Source organism: Conger conger, chromosome 3, assembly GCF_963514075.1.
Source record: "Conger conger chromosome 3, fConCon1.1, whole genome shotgun sequence".
Classification (NCBI taxonomy): domain Eukaryota; kingdom Metazoa; phylum Chordata; class Actinopteri; order Anguilliformes; family Congridae; genus Conger; species Conger conger.
This window is the reverse complement of record NC_083762.1, coordinates 34,184,088-34,203,146: the sequence shown is the minus strand read 5'-3', so window position 1 is coordinate 34,203,146 and position 19,059 is coordinate 34,184,088. Positions and strand designations below refer to the sequence as shown.

Sequence of the window (19,059 nt, the reverse complement as noted above, 5' to 3'; positions counted from 1 at the left end):
GAACATGCAAACTCCACACAGAGAGGCCCTGCCCGACGGGGATTCGAACCCACGACCTCCTTGATGTGAGGCGGCATTGCTGGAATGTGTGTGTGGAGTGACTTTTGGATCAAGTGATGATTTACAGTCTAAGCAGCATGACAATAGCTTTCCTACAGGAAGTTGTCTACAGTCACAGAAGCAAGGAAAGTATAAACCACAGACTGTTCTCATTCTCAGTTTCTCATTAATTTGAACAGTCACTGCATTTACAGATGGGTTTGAACTTTAAATACTTTAATATGAAAATGATACCAAGTAACAACTCCACTATTTTCCACTATTTTTTATTCTGCCTATGACATCATACTATGTTTTCCAACTCTCATAAAACAAATGTTTTCTCATCATAGTTTGTCATAAATGAAGAGGCGGCGATTGCGGAAAATTGCGTATTCAAGCAAGATTACTTCTATGATAGCTATTACAAATATGAATGGCAAATACATCAAAGGGAGGGTTTGCATATACTGTAGTGCTCCATTTTAGACTTTTGTGTCTGAGGTAACTTTTTTAAATTTTTACTTTATTTTAATTCTATGAATATATATATATATATATATATTCATAAGTATGTATGTATACTAGTTATATGGCCCCTTACAGGGTTGCAGTTATCATTCTAATATTTAATATTCAATATTCAAACTAGTTATGCCCGTGCATTTGTAAAATACATATGCATGCTACGTGATTCTGCCTTGATTCGTGGATTCATTCATTTGCGTCCATTAGATTGAGAGATAGAGATTATCCAGGTTACCTTCTAATTTAATATTTTCAGCCTGATCGGAATAGGGGGGTCAGCAAAAGCACGTCGATGAGACACAACTAGAAGCTTTTCCTTTCTTAAGGCTAGTGAGAAAACACGCGTCCCAGATTTTCGTACGTGATCACAGTTCCCACCCTTTATACTGTACGACAGCTCCATCCAATCGGAATACTGTTGCTCCTGCTTTGCCCAATGCCGCACATTTGGGAGCGACGAATCGGATCCGTCGACTCTGCTTGTGTGGCTACAACGAAGTTTCTTCCTTGTCTACCGGAATGTTAAATCTGCATGTTGAATGTCTCCGAAAGGCTACCGGCAAATAAGTAAATATGTGACAATAAATTGGCTATTGCAATAGCAGGGCAGCACTCTCAAAAGTAAATATGTAAATATGGGAGGTTCTCCATCAAGCCTGTATTTTTACAATTGATATAGCTATCAGTCTCCGTATAAGCTACTGCTGGAAGCCAGTTGTCATTTTTTTGGACGGCTGATAAGTGTTACCGGTGTGCAGAGGCATTTTAAGGGGCGCTTCTTTCTCTTTGCAGAACTTATTTTAGTGCAAAAAAGAAACAGCCCTGTTTCGCCGTCTCCCTGTGCAACAGATCATCGCGGACATGTTGAGGGAGGTGCTGTCGTGGTGTTTTCTGTTCTGTCTGGGTCTGTGTGTCCAGGCGCCACTCGTAGTGTCGGTTAAACCAGCGCCCAACGCCGCCCTAACTTCGGTGTGGGGACCTGGACTGGAGGCTAATGTTGTTCTTCCGGCTCGTTTCTTCTTCATTCAGGTTGTGGACAACGAGGGGAGAAAGTGAGTATGTCGTCACTATTCACATGATCAGGAGCTGTGGTCAGGAGTGACGCGTGGAAAATAGCTTGCTGAACGTTACATAGCAACGATAACCGGACGAACATAATGCATCAGTTTGCTACAATGCATATAACGAGATGGTTCCTCCCGTTATATGCAAAAAAAATAAAAATAAAAAATAAATAAATAAATATATATATATATATATATATATATATATATATATATATATATATATATATATATATATATATATATAAAGATTAACTCGTATCATGCATGGTCTCGGATAGGACAATACACTGCTTGCAAAACTGAGCTGCAGGTATTACGTCACAAACCAGTTTGGAGGAAACATTATTTATTTATTTATTCTTTCTTTTTTTCTTTCTTTATTTCAACATATAATATGAATGTTGTATCAAATTAGGAAAGGAAAAATTACATTATGTGCAAAGTCTATTATGTGTAGGTGTGTTCATTTATATCCATCCCTCCCTCTCCATATTTTTATTTTACGCAGTTTTACGGCATCTCCTGGTGAGAACACCTTTGAAGTGAAAATTGTCGCTCCGGGTGAGCCTTTCTCTCGGATCTGGATTCAAGTACTGGACCGCAGGGATGGGTCCTTCCTAGTCCGCTACAGAATGTATGCCAGCTACTCGTCCCTGCATGTGGAGGTCTTGCTCAAAGGTGCACACGTGGCCAAGTCACCATACATTCTCAAAGGTAAAAGAAAAATACTGCCCCTGGTCTCATGATCATTCAGTAAGTCACTCTAAAGATAGAGGATGATAACCTCACCTCGATCTGTAGGATTAGTGTCTGCATCTGTGTGTAGATTTTATGGATACTCCAGTTTTGATATGTCAATGTCTTAAGGTCAATGGTGGACAGCATCTGAATTGCTGAGTGTTGTTCACTTGGTGCCATTTGGTATGCCTGACCCTCCCTTGTGCAACATCTCCACAGGCCTTCTCCATGGCCTACACAAGAATGTTCCGGCACCCTACGCTTCCATGCCCAGAAACATTGACTAGGGTTGAGGAATGGTGAATATGCAGGCAGAAATAACACTGAAAATATTCCTATATGAAAGTAATTTGCAGTAGGGCACTTTTTGAAACAGACAGTTTCACCTATGAAGTTCTGTTTTTCAAGAAGCAAGAAGATTGTGAAAGTAGCTGGACTTGCCAAGCAAGCAAATTCACTGAATATCAGTCAACCACAATAAGGAAAATTACATACAGCTTTTTTATGAAAAACAGTTACAGAATAGGCTTGTCTGGTTATTTTTGTTCCAATGAAGCATTTAGCTTTAAAAGAATTTGCTAAATAGTCTACCACTAGGCTGGCAGGGACTTCCCTGGCAGTTAAAATTCTTTCATATATCTGGGGTAAAATGAAACTTCAAGGGCCAGATTTATGTACATGAAGCTTGCAGCGGAAAATCCGGCCTGACAAGGGTGTGAACTTAACGTCTTATTTATGAAGACTACAGCTCATTACGCAATCAGCAAATGAGACTGCCTACGGACAACCCTTTTATTGCCTGTTTATTTTTTGTTTTGGAGGATAATTATTCAAACCAAACACGCACTCTTTCTGCAATGGACAAAAGCAATTCAAAGCAGCATATCATTACATTTAGCCTACTCATATTTTTTACTAACGGCAACACATATCTTCAGTTACTGTCACTACGGTTGAGCACAATATTTCACTCACTTCCAACTGCTTCGCATGAGATATTGGTTAATTTAACAAATTATTTTGTAAATACTTTCTGTGGCAAAAATCCAGCCTTAATTATTGCTTGGCTGCAATCATTAGTGTGATTCTTGTTGAAAAGATTATTTCAGCGCATCTTTGAAGCCTACATCTGTGTCTCTGCTTTGCGCCTTGGTTTACGCCTGCTCTTTAGAGGAAGAGAATTTTAACGCATAATTTGACGCTCGTTAATTGCGTGAACTTTACTAAATTCAATGGAATCCATAATCAGACACACTTATAATATCTCCGCCCTTCACCTATGTAATAAAGACAGAAGCGCATCTTGCTACGACGAGATCACACGCATACTGCTGGTCTCGCCCCTTGCACCAGCTTGATACATACGGCGCATGTTTCCTGGGCAGAATGCGTCATATGTGCGCCTGAATAGTTGAAAAAAGGCTTAGTATATCTGGCCCCAAGTGAACATAAACCAAGGCTTGTAAGGGATAGTGTGCCCGCTGAATGATGTTATGAGTGATTCTCTGTCTCCTGGGCTTCCTTTTCTTCCCAACTGTCAACCGTGTGTGCAGGTCCAGTTTACCATGATAACTGCGACTGCCCAGAAGCCAGTGCAGAGGCATGGCTGAAGAACATGCACTGTCCCCCCTCCTTCCCCCAAATCCAGAGAGACCTCTCATACTTCCCCTCTGTCGACCCCGATCGCAACGCACGGGACATCCCACGCCGATTTGGACAGAGGCAAAGTCTCTGCCACTACACCATCAAAGATAACCAGGTACTACCCTCTACTAAACCATCAAAGATAACCTGATATTGTCCTAACCTAACCCATTAAAGATAACATCAATTATATACAACAGACCTGGGTAATCTTTTGGATCCTACTTTTCTGTGCTTGCTGGGTACAATCAACCAAGAGGACCAGGAGGCATGGTTTGCACTTTTTGAGAGTATTTCATTGGTTTTAATGCACCAGAAATGCTCAGTAAACCATAGAAAAGTATTTGAATGAAGGACAACTTGATACCAACCTATACTAAACCATCAAAGAAACCTGATACCATTATATCCTAAAACATAAAAGATAACCAGGTATCATTCTATCCTATACCATAAAGAAAACATGATTACCATCCAAACCAAGCCGTCAACTTTTACCAATATGTTAAAATAGTTAACTTACAGCACTATACCCAATAATGCCATCAACTAGGCAGGGTTAGGAGGACCTACTTGTGAACACTGTTAGGCAAAATGGTTTTATGATGACTGTGTGATGATTGTTTTAATTATTGCTGACTAAGTACTATACTATTTCCTAAAGCAAGGTTAACACATGGGTGGGTGACTGGCATGAGTACGTGTGCTTCACCCTGCCATCCTTGTTTCCACCACCAGGTCTACATTAAAACACATGGCGAACACGTAGGCTTCAGGATCTTCATGGACGCCTTCCTCCTCTCTCTCACGCGGAAAGTGCGTACTCAATCTCCTGTCATGTGCCTCTACCTGAATCTGCTAACCTTGGTTTGCCCTCAGACCCTACCCCACACGTGTATTTAGGTCCTGTTTTCTTGTGCACCCTTTAAGCACCCAGTTCTGAAATCGTGTGGAATCTTGTTACTAAGTTCACGTTGCGCACACATCTGTCTGAATAGCCATTACATGCATTTCTGAAGCATTTCTTAAATTTCTTTCTCATTTCTGTCTGTTATTCAGTTTGACCAGCAGGTGGCAGTCCCTCACCAATAATATTACATTCCACGGCAGTGGTTCTTGGCTTTAAAGATGTCTGGCTGAAAAATTAGACACAGTGCTTTGTTACTGAATGAAGGTTTACTTCAGCATTGATCTGATCAGAACTCAAACAGGAACCTAGAGCAGGTTTTTAGAGCATTGTTTATGAATTTACAATTGAACTATCTGGTTGCTTTGAATGCCCACTGGGACATTGGTGAGGTATTTTCTTCTCCTAATTTGCAATATCAAATAGTGTTTGTGAGGCAAATTGGGTTCCCTGGCAACTTCTGTTAAAGAAGATACCCCCATCTCTCTGGTAAAGTGACGTTCATGAGTGATATTAATGTCTGGTGATAATCTGGTGAGGTGAAGTTCAGGAGTGATGTGAATGTCGGGAGATAATCTGTCTCTCTGGTAAAGTGAAATTCAGGTGTGGTGTTAATGTCTGGAGATAATCGGTCTCTGGTGAAGTGAAATTCAGGAGTGGTGTTAATGTCTGGAGATTATCTGGTGAAGTTCAGGAGTGGTAACAACATCTGGATATAACCCGACTCTGGTTAAGTGAGGCGCAGGTGTAACCAGTTTCCTGTTTTTCAGGTTAAAGTGCCAGACATAGAGTTTTTTGTGAACCTTGGGGACTGGCCCCTGGAGAAGAAGCGGACTCCAGACGTTCTGCACCCCATCTTCTCCTGGTGTGGCTCCAATGACACCAGAGACATCGTCATGCCGACCTACGACCTCACTGAGTCTGTACTGGAGACCATGGGCAGGCAAGGCCAGCTGACCCTCCTGATCATTCTTCATTATTCGCTTGTAGAGCTTTATAGAATGGCTTCAAACTCACTCATGTCCTTTCGCCTTGCGTGTCTATACACAGTCATACATTTGGAGCACAATCATTCAGTCCATCAGCCACTGCAGTTGCAGTGAGGACCGTAAGTATTTGGACAATGGCAAAACTTTAAAGGGCTGTCATTCGTACACAGTTCACTCCATAGATGTAAATACCCTCAAATTAAAGTGCAGCCTGTCAGTGTTCATTTAAGGGGTATTTACCTCCATATGGAGTGAACCATATTAGTATAATTACAGCCCTTGTCACTGTCACTGTCACTGTCCAAATACTTACAGACCTCACTGTATATGCAGCAAACACCATTACCCTGTCTTATTGCAGTTCAGCTTTTGAACGGTGGTAGTGTTGCGCAAGTCTGTAGTGGATGGTTTATTTGCGCTGACTGTTCAGTAGGGGTCTCATTTGGGAGCAAACCTTTCCAGGGCCCCCAACTTTGGTCACCTCTTGACAAACTTGAAAAAAAGAGGTAATAAATTATTTATCTGTGTTACCCAGCCTGAATAGTCTGGTAAAGAAAGGTATTTGTGCTTCTGAGCACGTACACATTGCATTTGCTTTATGGTTTCTATCCTGTTCTATTCAGTTTCATTACTTCATTTTTTGTGAGGCTCATCCATGCTGCTCATGCCTTAACCAAATGTGCAATCCAGCAGCCTGTGCCAATTATTCTTTGACCCCTGAGAAATTCTCTACTGCACAATTGTCCTCAGACAGTTCCCAATCTGTGTCCACAAACTCACGCGCTTGTCAGCAGTTTCAATCATTTTTGTTGAGTCATCCTTAATACCACTTCCCCATTTAGATAAAAAGTATTAATACAGACATATCAATAAGTACCTGTTAATAAAGCCAATAAAATGTAATATTGCTGGAGACCTGTCTCAGTTCTAGATTCTTGTTTAATACTATTGATGATATTGTGAAGTTCAGTGTGAATACTCCTCTCCAGAGCAGAATGAGAGGTTTTTGTATTTTTTTAATCAACACAACTGCTGGCATTAGAACCAAGATTTAACCTATCCTCTAGTGCAAGTTTAAATGGTTACTTCTCAAATCAGTCCTTTGAGCCAAAGTCAGTTCAAGATCTTATTAAGACTATTGATCACATTTAATCTTCTTCATCACCTTTAGACATTATGCCTGAGGTGTTAATCTGCACTCGCTACCTATATCTTTCAGATTGGTTTTAAAGTTCTCTTATTAGTTTTCAAAGCATTGAGGGATGAGCACATTAGTGACAGTCTAACTGTCTATCAGCCATATTAAACTGTCCACTCCTGCAAATGCTGCCCTGCTTTACCCTGTATGAAATACTGAACAAACCACGATACACAGGTGTGATCCTGTCTTTTATATAGCACATATGAGATTCCTCATTCGTTCATGATTTTAAATATCAACTTTAGCTTCACTTTTTATTTATTTATTTTATTTCTTAATTTTTTCCCATGCCTTTTACACTTATTGGAGCATTTAGGGATGCATGTTTTGTGCTAAAAAAAGCTATCCAAATGAAAGCCTATTTAATCATAAGAAAGTTAATAACCTTAAAGTTACTCTAAAATAAAGTATAGCCGCAAAAGGAAAACAAATCTGAGCTAAAAGTTGAAAGACAAGCTGAAATGAGAACAGCTCTAGCGATATATGATGTATACATGAGTGAAACTGATTTTTTGGGGGTATACTGCATTCTTTAAGACTTGTTTGTATGGTTATGAAGAATTGAGGAAAAAGTGAATTTTGATTTCAGCTTGTCTTTAAGCTAAACTGACGCCATTGCTATGTTCAGGGTGAGTTTGGACATGATGTCGGTGCAGGCCAATACAGGCCCCCCCTGGGAGGAGAAGAACGGCACGGCCTTCTGGAGGGGCCGTGACAGCCGTAAGGAGAGGCTGGAGCTGGTCAAGCTGGGCCGCGCCCACACGCACCTCATCGACGCCGCCTTCACCAACTTCTTCTTCTTCGAGCACAACGAGAACCTCTACGGCCCGCTGGTCAAGCACGTTTCCTTCTTCGACTTCTTCAAGGTAAGATGGAGGCATCTCCCTCCGGAGAAGGTTCTAGATGAGCGTGTGAGATTCCTTCACCTGAAATATGCAGTGCATCCCACGTGACACCTGCTGTAAGATTATCTCACCTGACTCTAAGGCCTGGATTACGTTGACCTCTACCCTTAACTTCGACTCATAATTAATTCAGGTGTTGTTTTTGTATTTCTTCACAGTTTGGTGAGTTCAGTCCCGTCAAATCAACTTGCCTAACTATGCATGTGAAAAAACTGAGGCCTACATTTATTTGCTAGACATATGTAAGGATACATATTGATAAAATTCTAAAACTGCATCCATCAGTTTCCCGAAACCCAGTTACGGTAACTATTTGTTTCCTGTTCCCATGGCCTGTGAAACGCTTTTTATTTTCTGGTTTGACTGCCTAAGACCTCAGTGACCTCAGTCATACTCCGGTGTTGTGTTTGGTTTTCATGAAATAGCTTGAAATAGCTAGTCAAAAGTCAAAAGGGCAAAAGTTCCTCTCACCCACTCTGGTTAAATCCCGGGAGCAGCCTCGATAAGGAAATATGGAAAGTTTTAAACTCGGTCTCACGTTTGCGTAATTTACATTTACAGCTTCTTTGATGTTCAGAGGGAGCGAAAAGAAGTATAGACAGTAGTAAAAAAAGTTGCAGGACCCCCACGTTCCTTTCACCTGGTCTACAGGGCTGTGCTGTCTCAGGTGCAGGTGTAAATATTCACATGTGTCAGTCGTGACTATGACCTTTGGTCTCGACACCTCGTTTAAATTTGAGAACACCTTTCTGGCATTGTTTCGGATGGAGATCTTATCTTTTTCTCTCCCGCTCAGATTTCCTGCATAGATAAATGATATCTAAAGGACAATTTTACTCATACCTGTACATACGTGGAGCTTGAAATTTTACGACCTCATTAGGAAAGCGCATTTGATTTTTAAACCCAGAGAAAGGATTTAGTTGGAATGACTTGCAGACTTCACTGGTGAATTCATTCAACTTCTGCCTTCCTTGGGTATTCATTCTCTACAGTCATGTGACCTTTTAGGACATCATTTTGTAGTCATTCCTGCTCAAAAAAATCTGCTTCAGTCAAAATACAGTGCTGCACTCCACGTTGATTTTAAGCAGCTACAGCCATTGACTGTGTTGGCCAGCTGTTTTTGGAGTGCTATTCACGCATTCTTGTGTCTTGCTTAACACAGACATCTTTGTGTCTCCAAGTACTGGGAGCTTATGAAGCACATCTTGCAGGAAAATAAGGAAAATAAGGAATGTAATGTCACAAACTGCCCTCTCGGTTCTGCTTTAATGTTCATAGAGAGAATGTGCACAGTAATGGATGTGAAGCCATTTTGTTTAGCTCAGTGGTCCTAGAGAGCTGCAGGGGCTGTTTTTGTAATCACTTTAAAGTCAAATCAATTTAGACACAAAAGACCAGGTGGAGCTACTTTAATGGATCATTATGTGCTCAGTAACAAAAGCAACAGCAGGACCAGGGTTGAGACCTGTGAGAGTTTGAAGCCAACATTTTGGATGTCAGCCTATATGCTCATTTTCTCTCCTCTTAGTTCAAATACCAGATCAATGTTGACGGCACAGTTGCAGCCTACAGACTGCCGTACCTGCTGGCTGGAGATAGTGTAGTGTTGAAGCAGGACTCTCCCTACTACGAGCACTTCTACAGAGACCTCCGACCCTGGGAACACTACATACCCTTCAAGAGTGACCTCAGTGACCTTCTGGACCAAATTCAATGGGCCAAAGAGCACGACCAGGAGGTATATTACCCCCCCCCCCCCCCCACCTCAGGAAATAGAAGTGTGCAGGGCCTGTTTCATCTTGTTGAACATATGGTTTGTGGTTTCCCTTAACAATGATTTGATTTGAATAAGAATGATGGCCAGTATAAGTAAGAAAGCACCATGCCTCCTGCAGTGCCGCCATGGAACACTTCCTGTCTACAGTGGCTTCAGAAAGTATTCAGACACATCACTTTTTTGCACACTTTGTGTTGTAGATAGAATTTTAATTTGTAGATGCCATCAATCTACACTCAATAACCCATAATGACAACGTGAAAACATGTTTTTAGAAATTTTAGCAAATGTATTAAAAATCAAAAACTGAAATCTCTCATTTATATAAGTATTCAGACCCAGTACTCAGTACTTTTAAGACGCCCCTTTGGCAGCAATTACAGCTTTGAGTCTTCTTGGGTAAGTCTCTTTTCTACTAGCTTTGCACACCTGGATTTGGGAAGTTCATCCCATTCTTCCTGGCGGAACCTCCCGAACTCGGTGAGATTGGATGGGAAGCATCTGTGAACTCAATAGCATGATGCTACCACCACTATGCTTCACCGTAGGGATGGTATTAGCCAGGTTCACAGAGCCTGGTGTTCGCTAGACATAGTGCTTGGAGTGCTGCCCAGTAAAATTTTTGTCTCATCAGACCAGAGAATATAATATACCATAGCCCTGATCAATGCCTTGCCACAATTTTATTGCGGAGGTCTATAGAGAGTTCTTTGGACTTCATGGCTTGGATTTTATCCTGACATGCACTATGGGACCTTGGCTTATATACACAGGTCTGTGCCATTCTAAATTACAGTATGTCCAATCAATTGAATTTGCCACAGGTGGAATCGATTCAAGTTCTAGACACATCTGAAGGAATGCACCTGACCACAATTTGGAGTTCCACAGCAAAGGGTCTGAATACTTATGTAAATGGCAGAGTTTCCACTCCTGCTTAGTCTAATCAACTGTACATCACTCTGGATAAGAGCGTCTGCCAAAATGCCATTAATGTAATGTAATGTATGTATCAATTACATCAGTTTTGTGAGTTTCATAGTTCTCTCTCATCTTCTTTTCAGGCTAAGAAAATTGCCATGGCCGGCCAGCAGTTTGCCCGAACACATCTCATGGGGGACAGTATATTTTGTTACTACTTCAAACTCTTCCAGGTAATGTTCCATTCATTATTTGTATATTCATAAATGGTGTGGGAGACTGAAAAGTAACTTACATGTATGGGATATGTAATTGACTCTGACAGAGACTGTTAATCATTTAATTTTCGAAAGGACAATGACGTGTTGTCAAATGTCTGACTGCCCTTGAAAAGTCTTGGAACACTGCCTAAATCCTTATGAAATTAAAATATATTGCAATATGATGAAATAAAATATATTATCAAGATTATAAAAGATACTTACAACACTTTGAAATATATGGGTCAATACACAAATTAGCGCCGCTTTCAAGTATTGCAATATAAAGTTTGCTGTAAAAGTCGATACGTACCAGTGAAAATAATTTATTTTATTGTTTGGAAGTATTACTGGTATGATGTTACTAACCCACTAGCTAACTTACTGGCTTAAGGGCATTATGAAATAAGGCTTGTCTTGCAATTTGGTGTGAAAGGTGCATGACTGGGAACCCCAAGGTGGGCGGTTCGATCCCTGGTGCAGCCACAATAAGATCCGCACAGCCGTTGGGCCCTTGAGCAAGGCCGTTAACCCTGCATTGCTCCAGGGGAGGATTGTCTCCTGCTTAGTCTAATCAACTGTACGTCCCTCTGCATAAGAGTGTCTGCCACATGCCATTAATGTAATGCAATAAAACCACACAGCAATGGTGGAAAAACATTACTTCATAAATGTATCCCACCCATATCTATTTTCAGGATAATCCAAATCCCAATTTGCAGTTTAATTTTTTTTTTTTCATATTTGGACATAAAGCACAAATGCAGTCCTGTAAAATATAAATCTTATTTTATGCGGGAGCCCAGATACATGCAGACCACTTCATTTGGTACACCAGTTTGTTAATGCAAATATCTAATCAGCCAATCATGTGGCAGAAAAAGTATGCACACATGATACCGAGGTTCAGTTGTTGTTTAGACCAAACATCAGAATGAGGAAGAAATGTGATTGATGATTGTTGGTGCCAGACAGGGTGGTTTGAGTATTTCATAACCTGCTGATCTCCTGGGATTTTCATGCACAATAGTCTCTAGAATGTGCGAAGTTGGCAGGAAGGCAACAGTAACTCAAATAACCATGCGTTACAACAGTGGTATGCAGAAGATACTCTCTGGACACACATGTTGAACTTTGGAGTGGATAGGCTACAGCAGCAGACCAAAAATATTGGTCTAATAAATACCTAATAAAGTGGTCACTGAGTGCAAATGCATCGGTTTGGTAGGCAGCTCAGTGAATGGCAGACAGCCGGTGTTAGGTGAAAGAAGCATATACTGAGAGGAGGAGCATTTGGATCTCCCTCCTGGCAGGGAATGGTTCCTACCCAGCAGTTAATCCTTTGATGAGCCAGCCAGCATATCTTATCTCCTAATTTCCTCCAACCTCCACTTTTATAACACTTTCTTCAAGGACTTGTAACAAATGAATGCCAACATTTGAATTATGTGTGCTTGACCTTTGACCCCTCCCCCCAACTAGCTGTATTATGCTAGAGGGAGAGTCACTCGAACCTGTTAGCCTGCTCTTGGGTGTTCTTCATTAAGAATGGATGTGTCGTAAGCCCAATTTACATCAAACAGCCAACTTGAGACCAGACAAGATGGGAGAAAGCTCAGAACGTCCAAATTAAAATCGCTGAACTTCCAAGTAAAAACTAGGCATTCCTCACTGAAGCGCCAAGTAAACTAATAAACCAGTGTTTCCATGGCAACAACTCTTAGCTAACATTAAAGTTGTATTGTCTATATTTATTGTTTGGTACCTTGATTTCTTAGCAACATGACATTACCTTAAAAAATCTAGCTTTGTAAATGGTGTCTGATTGGCACCGATGCCGTTGCGGTGCTACTGGCTGTTCGTCTAGTAAAGTGCTTCGCGATTGGTTAAGATATGTTTTGTCTATTATGTAGCCCTATGTTCTAAAACCAGTCTACAACAAACAGCCAAGTTGAGATGAGACTTCAGTATCGGAAACACTAGCCGACGTGAGCAGACATTCTAAAACTGTTCACAACTCATCCATTATTTTTGCGTACCCGTTATTCTCAACTTTATCTTCGCCCCCCCCGAACAACGTAGAGCAACAGCACCATGGTGTAGCGAGCAAGAATAGGCTACCCTCTGTTGGAAGATTTGTTTTGGGTGGAGAAAGCTAATTATAAATGAAATTTATATAATTTATATAACAACAAACATTTTAGAATGAAAATTATTTTTTTTGGAAAAGTAGATTGTTTACAAGAAACAAGCCGTGAAATTAATAATTTTCTTTTACTTCCGGCTATTCCGATGGTCCATCAGTAACGCAGAGTTGGGAAAAATCCAAAAAGGACCCAAAGGATCTGTCGTACATTGGCCAATGGAAATAATGGCCACAAGTGAAGAGACCGAACTGTCCGTTAACCATTCTCCATTGGAATGAATGACTTCCGGCACCCATCCAGTGATGCGTTGAGTTGTGAACATGGTGTAAGACTTTATTTTAAAAAACGAACTAAAACCATCCTGTCTCATCTCAAGTCAGCTGTTTGATGTAGACTGGCTTTTAGATACTTTTATATGAAGTAGTATTATCGCATTGTTGTTGTTTTTTACCCAATCTTATTCGCATAAAACAGTGTTGGCCATTGCAATTTTTTATTGCATTTGCATGCACTTTTTTTGTTTAGGTTTTAAAATTGAATACCTAGTATGAACCAGGTTCGTTCTTTTGGAAATCTGTGTGAAGTATTTTGAACAAATCAGAGAAGGGAAATAGCTTTTTTTTCTGCCAGACCATTCTTTGTGGCTCAGACGCATTTAGAAGATATAATCTTGATTTTCTTGCTGGCGTGTCCTTTTTCTTTTATGGGCCCATTGTCCTTGAGATAAACCCATTATGGAACCTTGGGGTGTGGTCACGGTCACAGATGTTGTATAATGTTACACACCCCTCCTCATTCCTCACTGGAGATCTATCTCCAGGGAGGCCTTCCCTGGACCAGGGTGTAAACGGTAGCCTGCTCCAGACCTCCTTTATCTGAGTTAGACACCTTCCACCAACTTATCTGCCTGCCAACAGTTATCACGCACACCGCGCATATATCACCCTCAGACTCTGTCCGGAGAAGCCAACAGTTCCCACATCATTTACGAAGGCGTTTCGCAAATATCATTATTTCATGTGACTTCGTATCATGTGATTGCATACAGTATATACAAGTCGGGTCACTCATAACCATGACAGGCTGCATTTTCTCAAAAGGAATTGCACAACCATTCAAAGCACAGCCATGGCATGCACTGTAAAATGTGAAAACCCTGTCAAGCTCAGGCTGTGCAGAGTTACCAGAGAAGACTGTATTATTAATGGATCTTCCTATAACCCCCCCTTCAAAAAAAGGTACTATTTGGAACCATTCTTAGAGAAATGGCAACAAAAATAGCATTAATTGATTACTGTGACTTACTGTGAGAATTATCTTTGTGTACTCTATACTCTGTATACTATATCTTTCCCGTTTGCTAAATACAACATGTGCATGGTTTCTCTTCCTCTTCAGTCCAGTCATGCCACACATTTCCTCCACACTTGGAGAAATATCAGCAGTTTATCTTCAGCTTGGTTACATCACTTTCAAAGTTTTTTTTCTTCGTTAATAATGATAAAGGGGGTACGAAAGACATAATTTAAGCTTTACTTCAGAAAGGTGATGTTTTTGTCTGCATATGGGGGAAAGTGTACCTGACACCTGAGCACAAAGGTTAAAATGGCAGCCAACATGGTGAAGTGTGAGTGCAGTTGTAAATATAAATTCCTCAGCTGATTTTCCCCCTGCGCTGCATGTCTTGTCAGTGCTTTATTGTATCTCATAACGTCCAGAGCAAAAATGAATGTTTAAACGCACTTTGTGTCTCATCCATAAATGCATGCAGGTGTTAGGATTATTTAGAGGTGATGGTGAAAGTTGAACCCACCGTGATTAATGATTAGCAGTCTTTAGGTCCTTTGGTTGCCTGAGTAATGTGAAATATGTTGTAATTATGATATTTTCTGCATAGTTTGGAACTTGACATGCAGCATGATTTGAACACATTAGATATTATTTTCTTTGCTAATGTAGTGTTGGCTTTCCAGAGTTTAATATGCTTTATGTTGATGTCTGCATTTAGCATTATAATAGTTATAATACATATATTTCCTGAATTATGGCCTTTGATTTTAAAAAATGTTTTGCATTAATAACATGGTAACATGGAACATGAGGTGTTTTTGTCTGACTGTGGTCCAGGAGTATGCAAAACTCCAGGTCAGTGAAGCAAAGATTCGGGAGGAGATGGAACTTGTGGAACAGCCAAAAGATGACCTGTTCCCCTGCTTCTGCCACAGGAAGAAGGTAAGAGTATAAGGCTCTGGAGCCTGTATCACAAAGCAGGATTTCTGAGTTCGCTGAATAACTGGCACCAGTAAATTCCATGAAAAACCTATGGTCTTAATCGAAGAGTGGGGTATCCCAAGGGTATCAATGACTCTGAAAATGTCTATGAATGGTCAAACATCCCTCCAAATGTGTTCTCTAACCGTATCACAAATTATAGGAAAAGACTCATGGCTGTCATCTTTGCCAAGGGTGATTGTACAAAACATATAACCAGGGTTGCCAAAAGTTCTGGAGCCCACTGTATGTTTAACTTTCTACAATAATAATAAAAAAAAACCACAAGATTGCTTCCCAGCACTGCCTTCAGGTGCCAAGTGACAAAAGTGTTTCCTGTCCTTTTCTGCCCAGAAGGCTGCTGGCTTTCCTCCAAATTGATTTGGAAAATGTACACAATTTTTTTGTGTTTAAAGGAATGTGAGATTTTTAAATTTGGAGATTCCTTTAAGGAATACGTATTTGGTTCACAGCAAGCATGAGAAGATTGCTGCTTTGCCGTTTCTCTGGCATTTGGAACTGCTCACTGAAGCAACCAGAAATGGTGATTCTCGGTCAGTACCCAGAATAACACATCCTGCAGAGTATTCCGTGACTGCAAAGGATAGTCCCCTTACTGCAATATGGACAGGAACTTAGAAAATGTACTGAATGATTAGAAGTGAATGTATCTCAGTATCTCTAATTGGAAATAATTTCAATATGATGATGATATATTTTCAATATGGGGTTACAACAATTCTAGAGGAACTTTATCTCTGATCTTTTTATCCAAACGCAGCTAAACTTTTGGGCAGTGCCCTTGTGTTTTGTGAGTTCCCTGTACTGTGGCTAGAGAAGTGAAAAGGACACTATTCTGTAGATTTACAGTTAGGTCCGGAAATATTTGGACAGTGACACAATTTTCATAATTTTGGCCCTGTACGCTACCACAATGGATTTGAAATTAAATAATCGAGATGCAATTGAAGTGCAGACTTTCAGCTTTAATTTGAGGGTATTTACATCAAAATTGGAGGAAGGGTTTAGGAATTGCAGCAATTTTCATACATAGTCCCCTCATTTCAAGGGACCTAAAGTAATTGGACAATTGACTCAAAAGCTGTTTCATGAGCAGGTGTGGGCTATTCCCTTGTTATTTCATCATCAATTAAGCAGGTAAAAGGTCTGGAGTTGATTTCAGGTGTGGCATTTTCATTTGGAAGCTGTTGCTGTGAATCCACAACATGCGGTCAAAGGAGCTCTCAATGCAAGTGAAACAGGCCATCCTTAGGCTGCGAAAAAAGAAAAAATCCATCAGAGAGATAACAGAAACATCAGGAGTGGCCAAATCAACAGTTTGGTACATTCTGAGAAAAAAGGAACGCACTGGTGAACTCGGCAACACAAAAAGGCCCGGACGTCCACGGAAGACAACAGCTGTTGATGATCGCAGGATCCTTTCCATGGTAAAGAAGAACCCTTTCACAACATCTAGTGAAGTGAAGAAGACTCTCCAGGAAGTAGGCGTATCATTATCCAAGTCTACCATAAAGAAAAGACTTCACGAGAGCAAATACAGAGGGTTCACCACAAGGTGCAAACCATTCATAAGCCACAAGAATAGAAAGGCCAGCCCAGTTCTGGAACAGCATTCTTTGGACAGATGAAACTAAGATCAACCTGTACCAGAATGATGGGAAGAGAAAAGTATGGAGAAGGCTTGGAACGGCTCATGATCCACATCATCTGTAAAACATGGTGGAGGCAGTGTGATGGCATGGGCATGCATGGCTTCCAATGGCACTGGGTCACTAGTGTTTATTGATGATATGACAGAAGACGGAAGCAGCCGCATGAATTCTGAAGTCTATAGGAACATTCTGTCTGCTCACATTCAGCCAAATTCAGCAAAGTTGATTGGACGGCGCTTCACAGTACAGATGGACAATGACCCAAAACATACTGCGAAAGCAGGTAAAGTGCAATATTCTACAATGGCCGAGTCAATCACCTGATCTCAATCCGATTGAGCATGCATTCGACTTGCTTAAGACAAAACTTAAGGCAGAAAGACCTGCAAACAAACAACAACTGAAGACAGCTGCAGTCAAGGCCTGGCAAAGCATCACAAAGGAGGAAACCCAACGTTTGGTGATGTCCATGGGTTCCAGACTTCAGGTAGTCATCGCCTGCAAAGGATTCTCAACAAAGTATTAAGAATGAACATTTTATTTATGATTATATTCATTTGTCCAATTACTTTAGGTCTCTTGAAATGAGGGGACTATGTATGAAAATTGTTGCAATTCCTAAACCCTTCTTTCAATTTTGATGTAAATACCCTCAAATTAAAGCTGAAAGTCTGCACTTCAATTGCATCTCGATTATTTAATTTCAAATCCATTGTGGTAGCGTACAGGGCCAAAATTATGAAAATTGTGTCACTGTCCAAATATTATATATATATATATATATATCCATACAATAGAACCTCAGAGAACCGAACACGTCGGGAATGAAGGAGTCTTATTAGACCAATAAACCTCAATGGCATTTGCCCAAACAATGTGTCATATAAAGTGCAATCAAATAGGCTAACCAATAGGTATACTTGTAAACTAGCCAAATAAGAACCAAATGAGTTTAGTGACATTGGCTAAGATTGCACTCTTACAGCTGAACACCAATAGTAAGTGAAAGTCGCTGCCTGCATTGTCCTTAGCCTTCAGTGTGACGCGATCACTGCTGAATTCTAGCTTCCATCCAACAAATTTTGTCATGGTCATTTTTTATGTCAAATGCATTACTTTCCTTGTATGCTACTCTTTAGCAACAGCCGTTAAGACGTCATTTTACTATATTTTCAAGTTTCTCAAATAATACTGTGACTCGTTTGCATTTTGCAGCCGTGATTTTGTATTTACTTCTGACTCCATACCCTGTGTGGTTGGCATTTTCCAAATCTCTGAGGTTTCAGGTCTACTGTAGGATTTGTTTTCACAACATGAATAAATACTACAATTGTGAATTTGGCGGTCTAGCATGGACATATGTTAAGCATTGTTATTCCACTTGCTTCATGTGCTGATCAAGCTGTCATACATTATGCAACAAATACTGAAGACCGCCAACATTCTCTGCAACTTAAATCTCAAAAAATATTTGTAACTATTTGATCTGTGGGTTGATCAGAAAGGTTGACTGTTTGTCTGTGGCCCATATATAAAGTATGAGATTATATTGTGTGTGATGTTTAGGTAACATGTAATTACTTGTTTATGTTTTACAGGTCAAGGATGAGCTTTAATGGGCCGATATTCCTTCCAAATGATACTAATAAAGATAATTGCATTTTATCAGATTGGAAATGTATTGGATTGTCAAGCCTTGTTTTAAGCACATTGATATATCATGTGTACAATGCTTTTATTGAATGTTAGCATTTGTATAATAAATTGTTTTATATTATTTGTATGAAAAATCGTGGGGTCATTTTTTTTTGGCATTCATTTTCACATTCTGTACAGGTATGCTACGTGTAAGCATCCATTGTAAGTTATGCAATATGGAAAGTGACTAAGCATTAATGCAGTGCCATGTACAAGACACAGGTAGTCTCAGTTCCCAACACAATAATTAAGATATTTATGAACTGGCATGCATGAGGACACCCAATA

The 19,059-nt window shown here is 40.2% G+C and overlaps 1 protein-coding gene across 3 annotated transcripts; it reads left to right on the top strand.

Moving 5' to 3' along the window:
- Positions 1-820: 820 nt before the first annotated feature.
- Positions 821-18,850, top strand: poglut2 (protein O-glucosyltransferase 2). 3 transcript variants are annotated; one of them, XM_061235213.1, is made up of 11 exons: positions 821-1,134; positions 1,417-1,619; positions 2,143-2,348; positions 3,926-4,131; positions 4,755-4,832; positions 5,694-5,866; positions 7,742-7,979; positions 9,553-9,762; positions 10,866-10,955; positions 15,257-15,361; positions 18,672-18,850. In XM_061235213.1, exons 2-11 carry the CDS (start codon positions 1,429-1,431, stop codon positions 18,687-18,689), a joined length of 1,515 nt encoding a protein of 504 aa, XP_061091197.1. In that variant the 5' UTR covers positions 821-1,134; positions 1,417-1,428; the 3' UTR covers positions 18,690-18,850. The 3 variants fall into 3 exon arrangements, with proteins under 3 accessions (XP_061091197.1, XP_061091196.1, XP_061091194.1); XM_061235212.1 differs by having other exon boundaries at positions 1,360-1,619; XM_061235210.1 differs by having other exon boundaries at positions 821-1,619.
- The last annotated feature ends 209 nt before the right edge of the window (positions 18,851-19,059 follow it).

Excerpts from the sequence above, each read along its gene's own strand:
- poglut2 (XM_061235213.1), top strand. The coding sequence starts at position 1,429 with ATGTTGAGGGAGGTGCTGTCGTGGTGTTTTCTGTTCTGTCTGGGTCTG. Across the intron at positions 2,349-3,925 it reads GTCACCATACATTCTCAAAG|GTCCAGTTTACCATGATAAC; the intron begins GTAAAAGAAAAA and ends CCGTGTGTGCAG. Across the intron at positions 7,980-9,552 it reads CCTTCTTCGACTTCTTCAAG|TTCAAATACCAGATCAATGT; the intron begins GTAAGATGGAGG and ends CTCTCCTCTTAG.